This window comes from Sphaeramia orbicularis, chromosome 15 (assembly GCF_902148855.1).
Source record: "Sphaeramia orbicularis chromosome 15, fSphaOr1.1, whole genome shotgun sequence".
In the NCBI taxonomy this organism is placed as follows: domain Eukaryota; kingdom Metazoa; phylum Chordata; class Actinopteri; order Kurtiformes; family Apogonidae; genus Sphaeramia; species Sphaeramia orbicularis.
The window spans coordinates 1,364,665-1,384,248 of record NC_043971.1 but is presented as its reverse complement, the minus strand read 5'-3'; the positions used below and the strand labels follow the sequence as shown (position 1 = coordinate 1,384,248).

At 42.3% G+C, this 19,584-nt stretch overlaps 1 protein-coding gene across 1 annotated transcript in view; it reads right to left on the bottom strand.

Moving 5' to 3' along the window:
* gbf1 (golgi brefeldin A resistant guanine nucleotide exchange factor 1) overlaps positions 1–19,584 on the bottom strand; it is a 130,636-nt gene that overhangs the window by 40,422 nt on the left and 70,630 nt on the right. The window contains exons 5-13 of the mRNA XM_030156528.1: positions 16,894–17,012; positions 16,490–16,598; positions 16,103–16,163; positions 10,871–10,925; positions 4,352–4,499; positions 3,796–4,025; positions 1,852–2,005; positions 881–1,092; positions 692–790 (exon numbers count right to left, since the gene is read on the bottom strand). Of these exons, the coding sequence (XP_030012388.1) occupies positions 692–790; positions 881–1,092; positions 1,852–2,005; positions 3,796–4,025; positions 4,352–4,499; positions 10,871–10,925; positions 16,103–16,163; positions 16,490–16,598; positions 16,894–17,012 (1,187 nt within the window). The remainder of the gene's footprint in view (positions 1–691; positions 791–880; positions 1,093–1,851; positions 2,006–3,795; positions 4,026–4,351; positions 4,500–10,870; positions 10,926–16,102; positions 16,164–16,489; positions 16,599–16,893; positions 17,013–19,584) is intronic.

Below are 19,584 nucleotides of genomic sequence, written 5' to 3'. Positions count from 1 at the left end.
TTGGTTTTTGTTAATGGAGAAGGTTGGTGTACTTGTTCTTGGGTTTGTTTGCATGTTAAAAAAAAAGGAAACTGTGCAACAATTTATTATTGAATTGATGTGTCACATATGACAGTTTTTGTTTTGCCCAGTTTCTACAAAACTCCAAATAAACAAAGGTCGGAAAATAAATAAATAAATATGACACCGAACTCCTACGACTTGATACGTTGGTGCCATGTACGCTGGACTATGAAACCTCAAATGACCGCAGACAGCGCATGTTGAATCCACGCTTTCGTTAACGATAATAACCTTGCTTCACAGTACCAAATACAATTAAAATATATTAAAGGCCATCAGCTGTAGCAGCCCCGGGGCCGTTTGGATCTAATATGCCTGCTTAACAGGAATGTCTGCAGTTGTTTTCGTCATTTCGTTAGTTTTCATTAACAATAATAACCTTGGTCCACGCAAAGTTTTAGCACAAACGGATGGACAGACGGACGACGAACTGATAACGATACCCTGTGGTGAGGACTGAGGGTAAAACAAAACCCCAGGTTGTGTGAATTCAGCTAAACAGAATGTCCAAACACTGGTGTCATTTGAAGCGTTTTATTTATTTCAGTTAACAAAAATGTTCTTTCAATTCTAGTTTTGATCATTTCGTTAGTTTCCGTTAACAATAATAACCTTAGTTCATAGTTACCTCAAGTTGAAACTTCAGATGTACTCTCATGCTCTCAAACAGTAAAAAGCAGACTCGTATTGATGAAGCGTAGAGGTTCATCCGGTCCACACTCAGCAACTGCAACAAACATCCACATGTTTAAAGATCTGCATCCATCCAACGCTGGTCCGATCCGTTCCACCTGAGGGTCAGGGGAGTGGGTTTTACCTGGAACAGGTGTCTGCAGAGCTCGTCTTTAACCAGACCCAACAGAGACTGGTAGTTGGCCATGTGAGCCGCCTCCAGGGCCACGGTCAGCAGCTGCAGGCCCATGTGCATCATGGCGTCGGTGTTATGGCGGTCGTGAGGGTTCGTCAGCGAGATCAGGAAGCGGAAAAGTTCCCTTAGACAAGGCAGACCGTAGGGGATCAGGGACGCTCCTACAGGACAGAAGGGAAGAGGTTAGAGGACTAAAGCACAGGTGTCAAACATGCGTTCCGGGGGCCAAATCCGGCCCACTAAAGGGTCCAGTCCGGCCCCTGGGATAAATCTGTGAAATGCAGAAATTACACTTAAGATATGAACAATCCTTTTAGTTCAGGTTCCACATTCAGACCAATGCAATCTCAAGTGGGTCAGACAAGTAAAATACTATCATAATAATCTATAAATAATGACAACTCCAAATATTTCTTTGTAAAGGTAAATATTTTCAAGTATTTACACTAAAACCAAGTATAATTTTGCAATAAAAATGCGAATAACCCGAAATGTCCTAAGAGAAGTAAGTACAATTTTAACAATATTCTGTCTGTTCTTAAATGTGTTGTGTGTTTGTAGATCCACTGTGATCTGTAAGTTATACTGTACATGTGGAAATGATAAACTGAAGCAGAATATTGTTAAAATTACACTTATTTTTTCAGTTTGTTCATGTTACTCACATCTTTTGAAAGGATAGTTTGTAGATGTAAACCTTTTCATGATGTAAATTAACTTTTTTGCTCTAAAACATAGAGAAAAGTTTGGAGTTGACATTATTTCTATATTATTCTGTTCTTATTTTACTGGTTGGGCCCACTGCAGATCCAATTTAGCTGAATGTGGAACTGAACTAAAATGAGTTTGACAGCCCTGGACTACGGACACCTGTAGACCGGAACAGTCCAATAACAGAGGGTTAGGGTTAGGGTTCTGACCGTCTCTCTGCGTGGACTGGGTAAAGCGGACTCCTCGGGGGTTGACGTAGTCCATATCATGGACAGATGCGCTGTCTGACTGTTCTGTGACTGAGTCTTTGTCCTCCAGAACCTCAGGGATGGACTCGACAGAGGTGGACTGAGCCGGTTCGACCTGAGAGAAGAGACACAGCATGAGAGTATGAGCGGAGGTGGACCTGAGGACGATCTACACATCTGACAACACAAAACTGAGGACAACATGACAACAACACAAAACTGAAGACCACAGAACTGAGACACTGTCCTCAAAGTCTTCAGCAGACGGCAGATGAACAGGAGGAACCTTTACAGAACACATTGTTATGGGAGGATGTGCTGGTGGCGCAAAGACATTTAACCGTTTAAATTCTACCTTTACAAAACGGAAACTCACATAACTTGTAAAAGTGTGAACAACGGTGAAAAATTCCTGGTGAAGCGGTATGATTAAAGCCCAAACGGTAAAGTCAAGGTCAGAACTGAATGAAACTTCAAAACATAGAATGTTTGAAGTGAAAATGTGTCTCCAGTCATCATCTCACAGCAGTGTTTTCATTTGGAGTTATTGACTTTAGGTACAGGAGACTTTTGTGACTAATGTTTCCTCAGATCTGTCCATCCTCAGTTTCACTCGTCTGTTCGTCTGTCTGTCATTCCTCAGCTGAATCTCTTCCTCATGCTGAACAGTTTCTTAGTTTCATCCACCAGAAACAAACCATGTGTTTACAAACTCAGTCAGGAGGAACTGGGCATCTGAGGAATTTTGTTGTGACATGCATTGTGGGAAACGCCAGTTTGCCACGTGGAAACGGCAGGAGCTCCCTTCCTTTGATGCATATTCCTTCAGCCGTTTACGCCTCGTGTTTGTTTCATCCATATAATACCATATGGTTGCACTGCCGCTGTCAGGTGGCTGTGTGAACCTCTGTTTCCCACAATGCACGTCGCAACAAAATTCCTCAGATGCCCAGTTCCCTCCTGACTGTAAACACATGGTTTGTTTCTGGTGGATGGAACTAAGAAACTGTTCACCATGAGGAAGAGATTCAGCTGAGGAATGACAGACAGACGAACAGATTCATGAAACTGAGGAGATGACTGAGGATGGACAGATCTGATTAAACATTGGTGACGAAAGTCTCCCACACCTTTAAATGATGCAAAGTGAGAACCTTCATAGTGCTGCTTTTTGTTAAACTCGTTGATAGTGCACATGCACAGGATTATAGACGTAAGAAGGAAAACCATTTTTGAGCTGATAACGGCATGAAGTTGTGAATTAACTTTACTAACGGCATTGTACCCGTGGTGCCATTGTACGATAGCATAAGTAGAAGTTGTCTGCCACCACTGTCCATTTGTAAACTACCATTTAATCCTGCATTATGCAGGTCATAATTTGAGCCAACATGTGAGACATGAAAGGAAGAGCATGTATTTGTTTGGCCTGTCAAGCAGGATTAAATTCATCCAGCGGTAGTGAACTGCAGCCTTCACATTGTAGCATCGTCTGCTAGCAGTAGAAATGTCATGAACAGCAGCATAAGCACTTCCAAAAATGGAGTATGGCAGCAGGGATGAAGAATTCAAAGTAGAGAGAGGCTAAAATGGCCCAGCATACCTCACATTTGAATACAGACATGAAATTGTGCCTAGTAGATAGTCAGGTAATGTTTGTATTCATTTGGCAGCGACTGGGTCTGTGAAGGCTGAGGAAAATCCGTAAAAACGCCCTCCAGCGCTGCAACATCGATGGGACATAGAACGTGCATTATATAGTAGGATAGGATAGTCATTTGTTTGTTGGTCTGTAGTGGTTTAAAGCTGCTCTACAGTAAAGTGGTGGACTTGAGCCCAGTAGAAGGTGGATCTGAGCCCAGTAGCTGACCCCGTATAATAGATGTGAAGTGCACCTGGTCCTACCTGTGGGTCTGCAGATCCTGGTTCAGGTCTGGGGGGTGCTGCAGCTGTGCTGGGTGTGGTTGCAGATGGGCTGTTCTGGTCCAGGTCTGACAGGTCCTCTCTGGATGTGGCCTTAGAACATGTGTCCAGACCACTGTCTGTGGTGGTGGGGCTGGAGATGGAAGAGGCAGAGCTCTCTGAAGCAGGGAGGCCCGAAATGGAGGAACCCTGTTCGATGAACGGGACTCCACCTAAACACAAAAACAGCAGCAGTCAAACACTTCAGGCCTTCAGAGTCAGAGCAGAACGTCTGGGAGTCCAACCGACTCCGAACCACTGGATCCAACCTGTTTTTACTCCTGACCACTTCTTTTTTTTTTTAACATTCTTTTTATTGAACATTTTCAAAATTATACAGTCCAGCGCAGTGCATACAGGTTGTATGAAATGTATAGCAGATCCAAAAGATGTTCACAGCGATGATCTCAAAAGTCCGTATTAAATCTATTTCAGGTAGGTGCAGTTCCTAAACTTGCAAAGTTCCTAAAGTCTCAGGAAGTGGTGGCCTGTGTCCTACCTGACAGGTTGTTGTTGCTGAGGGTGGTGGTCTGAGCCGGATCCGTCTGCCCAGATGGACTTCGCACCATGTGACGAGGTGGTCTGGGCGAACGCTTCTGCTTCTTCCATTTGGATGACTCACTCATCCCACCAGCACGCATCTTCAACTGGAGGAAACAGAGGAGAAAGCAGAAGAGGAAACAGAGGAGGAAACTGAGAAAACATTGGACTGATGGACCACAGGACCTGATCAGGTGGGAGTGGTCTGAGGCCGGACAGGAAACAGCCACATATTATTATTATTATTATTATTATTATTATTATTATTATTATTATTATTATTATCATCTCTTATAATTATTATTATTAGTATATTTGTTGTTTCACAAGTGTATATTTTCAGTTTTCTGTTTTGCTGCTGTCAACTGTGTAATTTTCCCCAACGTGGGATCAGTAAGAAAATATTGGTTCTGCAATATATCGCGATATTTCATGTCACAATACTGTATTGATATTAAAAAGTACTGTATCAATATTTTTAGGTATTGATTCAAATGCAGATGTTGTAGAGGTTCATTTTTGTTTTTCTTTTTGTTTATATCTTATTTATTCTTATTTCACACTCTTTTATTAAATAATGTTTGTTCCTTTGTTTGGATTGAACTCCAATCCTGTTCTGATGTTAGTTGTGAACAAATAGAATCTGAACATTTGAACAGGATCTGAAACTGGAATGTCTGTAAAACAGAATTTCAGTTTGAACACAGGAACATTTTGTGATAGAACATTAGATCCTGTTGGGATCAAATAAAAATGTCTTTAGTATTTGTGCAGATTTCCGCTGTAATTCAATTCTTCAAGGAAATAATCTTTTTTTTTTTTTAAATTGCCTTTTTAACAGTATCGTGATATATCGTGTCATGATCCTAGTATTGTGATTTGTATTGTATCACCAGATTCTTGCCGATACACAGCCCTAGTCAATAATTCCAAACGTTGTGTCGTACAAATGTTGTTCTTCGTGTTCTCAGACAGAGTTCAAACATGTGTATGACCTTACATGACTGGACTTAAAAGGCGAACGTCCACACAGACATGCTGTATGTGCAACAGCTGACCAAGCATATGGGAGGTGACAGACAGCAGCTGAGACGTATACATGAGGTGACGACAAAACCGCATTCAGATCAGAGGAAAACACAGTGTGCTCATTCACAAACAGTGGTGTGTCTGTTTATCCATACATGTATGATTTGTCTGGTTTGAGCTGGAGTCAAGAGTGGACTGATTAGACACCGTTTAAACCAGGGCTGTCAAACATGTGTCCCACCAAAGGTTCCAATCCGACCCCTGGAATGAATTTACAAAGTGTAAAAATTCCACAGTCCAGGCTGTGGAACTCATTTTAGTTGCGGTTCCACCTTCAGACCAATATGATTTACAGTCAAATAATAACAGCAGAAGAACCGACAAATAGGGATGCAACCGTATGAAAATTTCACATCACGGTTACTGTGACCAAAATTATCACGGTTATCATTATTATCGCGGTATTATTACCTCCACCAGGAGGTGTTGTGATCACTTTGCTTTGTGTGTTTGCGTACGTGTTTGTTTGTTTGTTAGCAAGATAACTCAAAAAGCTATGGACGGATTTTCAGGAAATTTTCAGGAAATGTTGATACTGGCACAAAGAAGAAATTATTACATTTTGGTGGTGATTGGGGGGGGGGGGGGGGGGCACTGATCTGTCTTGGTGGAGGTCTGCGCTCTCTGAGTGCTTTTCTTGTAGAAATTGTGCTCAAAATGTTCAAAAAGTACTAATACACACACTGAAATAATTTAACCAAGTTGTATTTTGAAAAGAACAAAACAAACAAAAAAAAACCCGAACAAATAAATTAACAGGCCCAATGTCCCTTCTGTGTCAGAAACATTCAAATATTAACCCTTAGTGGTCTGAGCCTATTCTGTCTGTTTTTCAGTCCTTTTGATTTGGCCTTTATATACTATAGAAACAAATGTTTACTATACCCATGTCTGGGATCTGTTTTTCAGCACAACTTCATCTATATCATCTGTCTATTATTTTTCACTTTAACCTACTATAAAAACATAAAAGGACAAAAAAACACACCAAAAAATAAAATAAAATCCGATTTGAAAAATGTATATAATTTATTGCATAAATAACACACAGATGTCTAACAGACCTTTTCACAGACTTTAAAAGTGAATATTGGTTCCAAATATTAGGTATAGAAAATCAAAATTGTAATAAATTAAAACTATACTCAAATATTTGACATAAAAGCAGATCTTTACATAGGGTTTTTTCCCCTAAAAGTGTGGTAATCAAACATGGTTATCATGACAATTAGAATTTAAACAGTAATACTAACCGTCTGTGATTTTACCGCAGTTTATTGTTATACCGGTAATCGTTACATCCCTACCTACAAAAAATAATGACTCCAGATTTTCTTCTCGGTTTGATGTGAAAAAAATAATATTACATTATGTCTATAAATAATGACAGCTTCAATTTTTCGTCTTTGTTTTAGTCCAAAAAATAACATTAAATTATGAAAATATTTCCATTTCCAAACTCTCCTGTACCAATAAAATATGAATAACCTGAACAAATATGACCAACCTGAAATGTCTGTATTAAATTCAGTCCAGTTTGAACTCTTTTCTTCCTGTTCCTCAGTGTTTAGTGTCTTTGTAGATCTGATCCAGAATGCACATGGACTAATGAGAAGGGGAGGAAGAAGACTGAGAAAAGTACACTGATTTTTCTGAAGAAATTTCAGTTTTTTCAGGTTATTCACATCTTTTTTTTTACTTGGATAGTTTATAAAAGTAAGTATTTTTTATAATTTAATAGTTTTTTTTGCACTTAAAGACATAAATTGTCATTATTTCTAGGTTATTCTGTTCTTATTTTACTGGTTGGGTCCACTGCAGATCAGATCAGGCTGAATGTGGAACCTGAAAGAACAGGAGTTTGAGAACCCTGGTTTAAATGGACCTAGAGTTCCAGAGGAAATTAGTGGGAGGCTGGTGGGGTCTTCAAACAATAGGGGGGGACAGGGGGACGATTACAGGGACAGATTTCAAGCCTAAATATAGTCTTAGTCATCGTCCTTACCTGCACTCGTTTGTTTTTCCACATGATATTGTAAGCCTCAGAAAAGAAGGGGAGTGGGCGGGGCCCGTGATTAGTGATGGAGAACATGTCAGCAGTGACAGCAGCAACACAACACAGTCAAGCATCCACAGACACAATGCATGATGGGAGGATGGGAGGGATGGAGCAGGGTCGGATCCAGACACTGGTTCTGAGCGGTGCAGGTGGAGCGGACCAGCACAAACACCATGCAAACACCTGAACAGCTGCATGTTCCTTCAGTTCATACACATTCTGCAGACGTTACAGCCATAGAAGCCATTCAGACCGACCAGAACCACGGACCGGACCGACTCAACTACAGAACCAGAGGAACAAACCCAACAGAACCAGATGAACAAATCCAACAGAACCAGATGAGCAAACCCAACAGAACCAGGAGAACAAACCCAACAGAACCAGGAGAACAAACCCAACAGAACCAGATGAACAAACCCAACAGAACCAGGAGAACAAACCCAACAGAACCAGATGAGCAAACCCAAGAAATCAGGGGTGTCAGACTCATTTTATTTCAGGGGCCATATCCTCCCAGTTTGATCTGCAGTGAGTCAGACCAGTAAAATAATAACAGAATAACCTATAAATACTGACAACTCCAAATTTCTGTCTTTGAGTGCAAAAAAACCCATTAAATTATGAAAATACTTAGTTTTATAAACTATCCAAACAAAAAAAGATGTGAATAACCTGAAAAACCTGAAATTTCTTAAGAAAAATCAGTGTAATTTTCTCAGTCTTCTTCCTCCACTTGTCATTAGTCCATGTGCATTCTGGATCAGATCTACAAAGACACTAAACACTGAGGAACAGGAAGAAAAGAGTTCAAACTGGACTGAATTTAATACAGACATTTCAGGTTGGACACATTTGTTCAGGTTAGTCACAGTTTATTGGTACAGGAGAGTTTGGAAATGGAAAGAGTTTCATAATTTAATGTGATTTTTTGCACTAAAACAAAAAACACTGGCAGAATATTAGTAAAATTGCAATTTCTTTCTTTCCATCTATCTATCTGTCTGTCTGTCTGTCTGTCTGTCTATCTATCTATCTATCATATTGTCCATCCCACCCAGAGACTTTGCTCGTTGAGAACATCCTGAAGAACACTCTCTCCTGTGCATGTATGTCACTTACTGTGTTGGAAATGGGTGTTTTTTCACTTCACAGAAAACACTGCACTGGTAATTAGTGCACGAAAGGTTTTAAAAACCAGTAATGTTTATCATCAAGCCAACACTCCCCATGCACCAGGCCCCTCCCACCCAGAGGCCATGCTAACCCTGCCTCTGTCAGTGCACTGATCAGCACAGGTTGTGCTAGACATTTTTACTGTCTGTCATTTTGACGGACAGGGTCGTAAAAATTCCGTCATGACATATTATTATCTGTCATTTCAAATGTTTATTTTTTAATGATAATGAGATATATTTAGTAGTATTTAATGTTCAAAAACATCTCAGTGATGCAGCAGCTGTAGTTGCTGCTGGCTGATAAACCAACCTGATGTCACCACCGGTATAATTCTGTCCTCCACTCTGAACTGGTGTGTTCTCTGTAGACATTCTAAACTGTCATGTGTTTGTTCACACACTGTCCAATCCATGAACTGAGGGTTAGGGTTCAGGTTCTGTGAAGCACAGATCTGGAAACAAATGGACATGCCATCAAATAACACATGAAAGGTAGAACATGAGGACATAGAACACACCAAATGAAAGAAGAACTGCAGTATAACTTGCTTGTCTGTCATCCTTCACCGCATCAGTCCCTCTGTTTTCACTGTGTTTATCAGTGCCATCACATTTACTGGACTGGAAAGAACTGAGCAGACTGGGCTGTGTGCACAGTCTGAACTAAAGGAGCATCCAGTTTAGGCTGAAGTCAGAAACAACCACACAAGACTGGACAGACTGAGTAATATGAACACTGACACCAACTGGACAGGAGGGGTACTACAGGTGGACTAACTGGACAGGGTCTACTACAGGTGGACTAACTGGACAGGGTCTACTACAGGTGGACTAACTGGACAGGGTCTACTACAGGTGGACTAACTGGACAGGCTCTACTACAGGTGGACTAACTGGACAGGCTCTACTACAGGTGGACTAATGGTGAGTCATGTGACTGAAGTACTGCTGTTATATTCAGTGTAGTTGTGAACAGTGGTGTTGTTGGTTCTATACTGGAGCTGCTAGTTCTATACTGGTGCTGTTGGTTCTATACTGGTGTTGTTGGTTCTATACTGGTGCTGTTGGTTCTATACTGGTGCTGTTGGTTCTATACTGGTGCTGTTGGTTCTATACAGGTGTTGTTGGTTCTATACAGGTGTTGTTGGTTCTATACTGGTGCTGTTGGTTCTATACTGGTGCTGTTGGTTCTATACTGGTGCTGTTGGTTCTATACAGGTGTTGTTGGTTCTATACAGGTGTTGTTGGTTCTATACTGGTGCTGTTGGTTCTATACTGGTGCTGTTGGTTCTATACTGGTGCTGTTGGTTCTATACTGGTGCTGTTGGTTCTATACTGGTGCTGTTGGTTCTATACAGGTGTTGTTGGTTCTATACTGGTGCTGTTGGTTCTATACAGGTGTTGTTGGTTCTATACAGGTGTTGTTGGTTCTATACTGGTGCTGTTGGTTCTATACAGGTGTTGTTGGTTCTATACAGGTGTTGTTGGTTCTATACTGGTGCTGTTGGTTCTATACAGTTGGATGCTGTTATGGAATATTTGATGCCTTGCTCACAGACAGACCAGTGATCCTGCAGCAGGTTCTGTTCACAGTGTTGTGTTAAACTTTCTTTGGTAGATTACCCTCACTATTTTAATCTGTCAAAATGATGGACGGCCTTCAGAATTTTCCTTCATTTAAAAAAAAATCTGTCAATGACGGAATATTTTCGGTTAACACAACCTCTGCTGATCATAGGGTTCAGTAAAGGACCCTCTCAATGCTGTTCTGACTGGAGTTTCTAGGCTGCTCTGCACAAATAAGATCCAGAATACAGAGTAACGTCTGTGGGAAACAGGAAGACAGGCAGACACACAGGAAAGATGGGCAACGAAAAAGCACAAACCAAAAACACACTGAAGCAAAAAGTCATCTGAAGACTGGTGAAGTAGGATGAGAACAGGGAAGTGCAGTGTTAGGGACAGGAGGAGGACTGGGATCCTGGGGTCAGAAGGGAGGGAGTTCAGGAATGTGGACATGTGTCACTCAAACAACAATAGTACACACACACACATACACACACACACACACACACACACAAAAAAAACACAACAGCAAAAATGAAGACAGAAGCCCAGTGCACAAGCACATCCAACATGTCAGCCCTGTTACCTTCTTTATGTTGGCACCAACGAAACTCTTGGCCTCCTCTTTGAATTGGGGTAGTCTGAAAAAAAAAAAAAAACACACACAGTTTACACAATTTAGACAATTTACAGTTGGAAAAAACACACAAGATTCAGGTTATAGTTCAGGTGTTCTTCAGGTTATAGTTCGACGAGCTAAATTAGATATAATGGATCTATGTCGTACCCCCCACCGACATATAAGTGACAGAGTAGAGTTACACTGAGTTAGGAAATAATCCAAGTCACAAACACTGTAGGTGAAGAAGCCCATTTGAAATACAACACTATTTCTGATCCATTTAACAAGTCTGGGAACTAAAATAATAATAATAATGCTAATTATCATAATAGAATTTAACAAAATAAGCATGATCACTATGATGGTTTAATGATTTGTGACCCTCTGTCTTCAAACAAATGAAACAAGACTGAATTTTAGGGTTAGGGTTAGAGCAGTGTTTTTCAACCTTGGGGTCGGGACCCCACGTGGGGTTGCCTGGATTTCAAATGGGGTCGCCTGAAATTTGTAGTAATTGATGAAAAAAAATCAAAAACTTACTAATAAAAAATATATGGTGAGTTGACAGAGACAACCCCAATCCATAAAAAACTGTGAAGCTGAAACTGCAGCACTGTGGTTCTGTTTATCTGTCAAATGTTCATTGTGGTCAGTTTCAGATGCTGCAGCTCTTTCATAATTCATAGTTTCAGTTCTTGTTTGTTCAGTATTAATTGTCCTCCTTGTAAATCCCAGCTGGACTGACTGGACAGATCCTGACCCTTTGTGCAGTAATCTACACCTGGATTTACTGCCTCTGTCCACAATAATAGACATTATACAGACTAAATGTCCTCTGAAATTAACCTGGATTTGAAACAGAGGACAGAAAACTATTACAGGAACAAAAACTAGTGAATTTTACCAACAAAAAAAAAATGTCTCTGTTTTAAATGTCTGGGGTTGACAGAAATTTGTGATGTTAAAATGAGGTCAGGAGTGAAAAAAGGTTGGAACCAGTGGGTTAGAGCTTTAGGGTTAGAGTTAGAATTCCAACATTTTCAACCTAAGGAACAAATGAACCACACAATGAGAGTGTGTGTGCTCTTGAGCTTTAGTGAAAATGAGATATCACCATCAATCCTAACACATGCACAGACAAACAGAAAAAGGAGAGCCCTCCCCTCCCCTCCCCTCCCCTCCCCTCCCCTGACATTAACTCAGTGTTGTCTTGCGTCCATGATTATTGGATGATCTGTGGCTCCAACAGATTAACATCTCTAATACTTTCAGCAGGCAATCTAAGACTCCTTCAGAGGAGCTGCAGCTCATTATTCTGCTGGGGGGGGGGGGGGGGGGGGGGGGGGGGGGGTTAGTACACTCACATCTCTATTAACCAGCTCTGTGGACAAGTGTGAGTGAGGGCGGGGGGCCGGGGGAAAATGAGATGTGGGCTGAGTGTGAGTGTACTAAAACAGGCCATCCTGAATATATGTCAGCTGTGTGTGTTCTGTTTATGAGTTCTACTGCCACCATCTGACTGCAGAACCTGAACAAGAGAACCCTGACAGAACATTCAGACTGGGAGAACCCTGACAGAACATTCAAATGGGAGAACCCTGACAGAACATTCAAACTGGGAGAACCCTGACAGAACATTCAAATGGGAGAACCCTGACAGAACATTCAGACTGGGAGAACCCTGACAGAACATTCAAATGGGAGAACCCTGACAGAACATTCAAACTGGGAGAACCCTGACAGAACATTCAAATGGGAGAACCCTGACAGAACATTCAGACTGGGAGAACCCTGACAGAACATTCAAATGGGAGAACCCTGACAGAACATTCAAACTGGGAGAACCCTGACAGAACATTCAAACTGGGAGAACCCTGACAGAACATTCAAATGGGAGAACCCTGACAGAACATTCAAACTGGGAGAACCCTGACAGAACATTCAAACTGGGAGAACCCTGACAGAACATTCAAATGGGAGAACCCTGACAGAACATTCAAATGGGAGAACCCTGACAGAATATTCAGACTGGGAGAACCCTGACAGAACATTCAAACTGGGAGAACCCTGACAGAACATTCAGACTGGGAGAACCCTGACAGAACATTCAAATGGGAGAACCCTGACAGAACATTCAAACTGGGAGAACCCTGACAGAACATTCAAACTGGGAGAACCCTGACAGAACATTCAAATGGGAGAACCCTGACAGAATATTCAGACTGGGAGAACCCTGACAGAACATTCAAACTGGGAGAACCCTGACAGAACATTCAAACTGGGAGAACCCTGACAGAACATTCAAATGGGAGAACCCTGACAGAACATTCAAATGGGAGAACCCTGACAGAACATTCAGACTGGGAGAACCCTGACAGAACATTCAAATGGGAGAACCCTGACAGAATATTCAGACTGGGAGAACCCTGACAGAACATTCAAACTGGGAGAACCCTGACAGAACATTCAAATGGGAGAACCCTGACAGAACATTCAAACTGGGAGAACCCTGACAGAACATTCAAACGGGAGAACCCTGACAGAACATTCAGACTGGGAGAACCCTGACAGAACATTCAGACTGGGAGAACCCTGACAGAACATTCAGACTGGGAGAACCCTGACAGAACATTCAAACTGGGAGAACCCTGACAGAACATTCAAACTGGGAGAACCCTGACAGAACATTCAAACGGGAGAACCCTGACAGAACATTCAGACTGGGAGAACCCTGACAGAACATTCAGACTGGGAGAACCCTGACAGAACATTCAGACTGGGAGAACCCTGACAGAACATTCAAACTGGGAGAACCCTGACAGAACATTCAGACTGGGAGAACCCTGACAGAACATTCAGACTGGGAGAACCCTGACAGAACATTCAGACTGGGAGAACCCTGACAGAACATTCAAATGGGAGAACCCTGACAGAACATTCAGACTGGATGCCAGGGGGTGGTGGGGCAGCGGGGCTGAATAGTGACAAGCTTGGATAAAACCCACACTGGACTGGACTAAGGCATAGGGCTGTAAGAAAATATGGGTTCTGCAATATATCGCAATATTTCATTTCACAATACTGTATCGATATTAAAAAGTACTGTACTGATATTTTTAGGTATTTATTCAAACACAGATATTGTGGAAATTAATTTTTGTTTTTTGATTTTCTTTTTTGTTTATATTTTCTTTTATTTATTATTCTTTAACACTCTTTTTATTCAGTAATGTTCATTCATTTGTTTGGTTTGAACTCAAATCCTGTTCTCATGTTAGTTGTGAACTAATAGAATATGAACAGGATCTGAAACTGGAATGTCTGTAAAACATTATTTAAGTTTGAACACAGGAACATTTTGTGATATAACATTAGATCCTGTTCTGATCAAATACAAAAATGTGTTTAGTATTTGTGCAGATTTCCACTGTAATTCAATTCTTCAAGGAAATAATCATTTTAAAAAAAAAGAGACAAAAAATGGCCTTTTTAACAGTATCATGATATATCGTATTGACAGATTCTTGCTGATACACAGCCCTACTGAGGTGTCACTGTCACAAATCCTACGTTAAATAGTCTGAGAGGAGGCAGAGGAGGTGAACAGAGGAGGAGGTGAACTGAAGAGGAGGTGAACAGAGGAGGTGAACAGAGGAGGAGGTGAACTGAAGAGGAGGTGAACAGAGGAGGAGGTGAACAGAGGAGGTGAACAGAGGAGGAGGTGAACAGAGGAGGTGAACAGAGGAGGAGGTGAACAGAGGAGGTGAACAGAGGAGGTGAACAGAGGAGGAGGTGAACTGAGGAGGTGAACAGAGGAGGAGGTGAACAGAGGAGGTGAACAGAGGAGGAGGTGAACACAGGAGGTGAACAGAGGAGGAGGTGAACTGAGGAGGTGAACAGAGGAGGAGGTGAACACAGGAGGTGAACAGAGGAGGAGGTGAACTGAAGAGGAGGTGAACAGAGGAGGTGAACAGAGGAGGAGGTGAACAGAGGAGGTGAACAGAGGAGGTGAACAGAGGAGGAGGTGAACTGAAGAGGAGGTGAACAGAGGAGGAGGTGAACAGAGGAGGAGGTGAACAGAGGAGGTGAACAGAGGAGGAGGTGAACTGAAGAGGAGGTGAACCACACCACTTTCTGCTGAGCTCTGTTTTCTGTTGGCGCTCCTTCACATTCAGATGAGGACATTAATGCTGGTGAAGCTAATTCTGAATGTTTGTGTGTGTGTGTGTGTGTGTGTGTGTGTGTGTGTGTGTGTGTGTGTGTATTTCTTCATTTATATGCAGATCATACAGTGTGCTGCTCAATTGGCTCATCTCCTTGTCTGTGACTGAATGTGACTGGCACTCTGATGGTGTATATGGATATGCAGGGGGAGGGGAGGGGAGGGGAGGGGGGAGTAAATGCCAAAGGAAAAATCATGTTATAGCATTAGTGAATCAGTGGCCCCATAATGGACCCCATGCACTGGACAGAATGGAAGTCAGCTTTGACTGGGAAGAATGAGACCACATCAGACCCACATCAGCCTTTTTTAGTCTCCTGACCTCATTTTAACATCACACATTTCTGTCGACCCCAGACATTCAAAACAGAGACTTTTTTTTTGGATAAATTCACTAGTTTTTGCTCCTGTAATAGTTTTCTGTCCTCTGTTTCAAATCCAGGTTAATTTCAGAGGACATTTAGTCTATATAATGTCTATTATTGTGGACAGAGGCAGTAAATCCAGGTGTAGATTACTGCACAAAGGGAGAATGTGATTTTCCTTGGTCAGGATCTGTCCAGTCAGTCCAGCTGTGATTTACAAGGAGGACAATTAATACTGAACGAACAAGAACTGAAACTATGAATTATGAAAGAGCTGCAGCATCTGAAACTGACCACAGTGAACATTTGACACAGAAACAGAACCACAGAAACAGAACCACACACAAACAGAACCACAGTGCTGCAGTTTCAGACTCACAGTTTGTCTGTTATGGATTGTCTCTGTCAACTCAACACAGATTTATATTAGGAAGGTTTTACTGTTGTTGTTTTTTTATCAATTACTAGAAATTCCAGGCGACCCCACATGGGGTCCAGACCCTAGCGCTGAAAAACACTGGTCTGAGTGATCATCTTTACAGTAAAAGCAGATGACCTTTAGTGACAGGTTGATGTTCAGACCTCAGTGCTCATGTCGTGTTCGTTTACCTGGAGAACAGCAGCTGCACCATGTCCACCAGAGTGTGTTCTGCAGACTTCCTGAGGAGCTCTGGAACAAACACACGAGAACCAACAGGATGAAGGACAGCAGGAGGACGGCAGCAGCAGAGAAACCATATGATATTATGTGGATGAAACAAACACAATGCAGAAACAGCTGAAAGGAAGCAGAGCTTCAGCCGTTTCCACGTCGTGTTTGTTTCATCCATATGATATCGTATGGAAGCGCTGCTGCTGCTGCTGCTGCTGCTGCTGCTGCTGCTGCTGCCAGGCAGCAGTGCAAGCCTTCGCTTCCCACAATGCATGTTGCAACAAAATTCCTCAGATGCCCGAGTTCCCTCCCGGCTAGAACGTACGCAGATGGTTCCAACTCACCACTGAGACGCATTTCAAAGCAGATTCGGAAACAGGACTGCATGATCTCACACACAGACTCATTGGTCAGATGAGCTCCAACAGGCGTCAGCAGCAGAGTCCGCAGCACCTGCAGACACAGGTCACATGACACAGGTCACATGACACACATACACAGGTCACATGACACACAGGTCACATGACACAAATGCACAGGTCACATGAAGGAGACGTCAATTCACATACACAGGTCAGACGACACACACACGTCACATGACACAGGTCACATGACACATGTCCTGTTCACAGTTTTGTTTACTGTCCACATCCATCCTTACCTCACCAGTTTGTAGCCTCTGTTGTATTTCAGTAAACAGAATCCCTTCAGTGTAAACAGAACTGACACATTCAGGGTAAACCTGTACCTGCAGTATTTTCATCAGCACCACTTCATCACTGGCTGGATCAGTTCCTACAAATCTGGCGTGTGTGACGGCGTCTGCCATGTTCTCTATGGCCTCTGCTGCTGCCTCATGGTTTGCATCTGCAACGACAGGAAGTGGACAGAAGGACCTTAAACCACCTTTTATGAGCTTCAACGGTGAACATGCTTCCAACACTGACAGGTCTGTATAGAAAAGGGGAATATTCCAGAACACCAGTGGAAAAGACACTATGATCAGTGATTTAGCCTTTTATAAAGAATGGGTTGAATAAATCCTGCAGTGCAGACATTACAGTAAGACATGACAGGAACATGCAGACCCGGGGGGGGGCGGGGGGGACGACGACGACACAGCCTGTCCACATCTGGGACGTACGTCTGAGTTCAGGAACCAACCTCTGGTTTCTAACCCTCTCTCTCCAGTGCAGTGTATAAATATGTTCATGATGGGACAGTTCATGATCTTGTCAGTGTTATATTGCATCATAAGAGTACTGTGTACTATGAACAGTCTAATGTCAAGGTCATGTTGGAGGTTAAAGGTCACCAAAATGACTAGTTTTTTGCAAAATTCATACCATTCTGACATTTGATCAAATCTGTCCTCAGTTCTGTTCCCTCTGGTTTTCTGGTGGGACCCCCCCCCTCCCCCTCTGGCCCTTTAAAGACACATTACAGACTAAAGATTCAAACACGGACATTCCATTTGAATTTGCTGCCATTAGTGTGGAGGGAAACACTAGCACACATTTTGGTGGGAATCACTAACACTTCATTCATTTTCTGAACCCGCTTTATCCTCACTAGGGTCATGGGGGCGGAGCCTACCCCAGATACTTACAGGTGAAGGCGTGGTTCACCCTGGACATGTGACCAGTTCATCTGAGGGCTGAACATATAGAGACAAACACACTGTCATATTCACACCTATGGGAGACTTAGATGAACCCATTAACCTATCAGTGCATGTGTTTGGATGGTGGGAGGAGCCAGAGGACCAGAGAGAACCCACGCAGACACGAGGAGAACATGCAAACTGGAAGTGAACCCAGGACCTTCTGTCTGTGGGGGGCCAGGTCTATCCACTGCACCACTGTGTCGCCCACAACAGGACATATTCATGTAAATGTCAGTCATGTGAAACTACCGTTTGTTCTTTTTGTCATGTCTGTATGGAGAATACATGAGTAACTAGTTGTGTTGAATGTGTCTGATTGAATGTCAGTTGTTTGTGGTCAGTAGATGTGTTCTGAGGACAGAACCTGAGCTCAGCATTTGGAAGAACCCACATTAACAGCTTCATTCTATCAAATATGCATTTTTGGACCATTTGGGTGACCTTTGACCTACAATTGGTCCTTTTGTAGTGCAAAGCACCCTGAAGACATGACATGTCTCACAAAAACACATTCAAGGGCCCAGCATGAGCAGATTGACATATTGTACTTTATCAAAAGTGCAGAAGGTTTGAAAGTTGCCAAAAACCCCACATTTTCAGGGTTGAAAAAGTAATTTTTGCAGGGGGTTGGGCTTGATTTGAAATTTTTTTCACATTTTTGTATTACCAAGACATGGGAGCATTAGAAAATCTGGGCAAAAGTTGAATCTGAGAATTTTCCTGAAATAAGCCCCCCCCCACTTCAAGTCAAAACCCAGTCAAACTCATTAGTGTTCAGACTAATCAAACAGGTCAAGCAGCTCAGTCCGTCCATAAAATGAGGCCGATCTGGGACGGTGCGTCCACATTGTCCTCCAGAGTCGGGGATCTAATGACCAGATGTGGTCTTTTGTGTCGGAGGAAAAGCCTGGGACAAATGGGCTGTCCAGAGCAACAGGAGCCGCTGTTTTTGAAACCTGAGCGCCAGGGCCAGATAAATCTGCTGGTGCCAGCCTGTTTGGCTTTCCCATCAGCCCCAGGAGCAGCGATTCATTAACTAATAAGTACGGGGGGGGGGGGGGGGTAGAGGGGGAGAGATGGACCAACAGATGAGGACTTTCTGAGTAAAACAACAATGCAGCCTGAAAGGAAAGGGCCATCTCACAGGTTTAAGGTTTCTGTTTGTGCATGTGATTACTCCTACACATTAGACTAATTAACTTTTTACTAAACTTCCCACTTAGCAAATGATGTGGAAAAGTATGACGTTAAAGTTCTGTCAAAACCTGCACACATAAAAAAAAACAGACATGGTTTTAAAACAACAAAACAACAAAAACTATGTGTAGTTTTAATTTAAAGGGGAAAATGAAGACTTTAGAATTTGACGAGCAGAAGGTTGTTAATGGCAGAACTCTTCCTCTGTCCTGAAAAACCAACAAAACAAACACAAAAACCTGCCAAATATAATAGAAAATGAACTCACGCTGAAGAAGACCTGATTCCATTTAACAGTAGAGTTAAATACATGTGAACATGGAAAACATAGTGAGAAACAATCAAACATCTGCATGAGCACGTTTCCATCAAGTGGTTTGGACAGAATGAACTGGGATGACCTGGTCCAATATGATCTGAACTGGGCTGACCTGGTCCAATATGATCTGAACTGGGCTGACCCGGTCCAATATGATCTGAACTGGGATGACCTGGTCCAATATGATCTGAACTGGGCTGACCCGGTCCAATATGATCTGAACTGGGCTGACCTGGTCCAATATGATCTGAACTGGG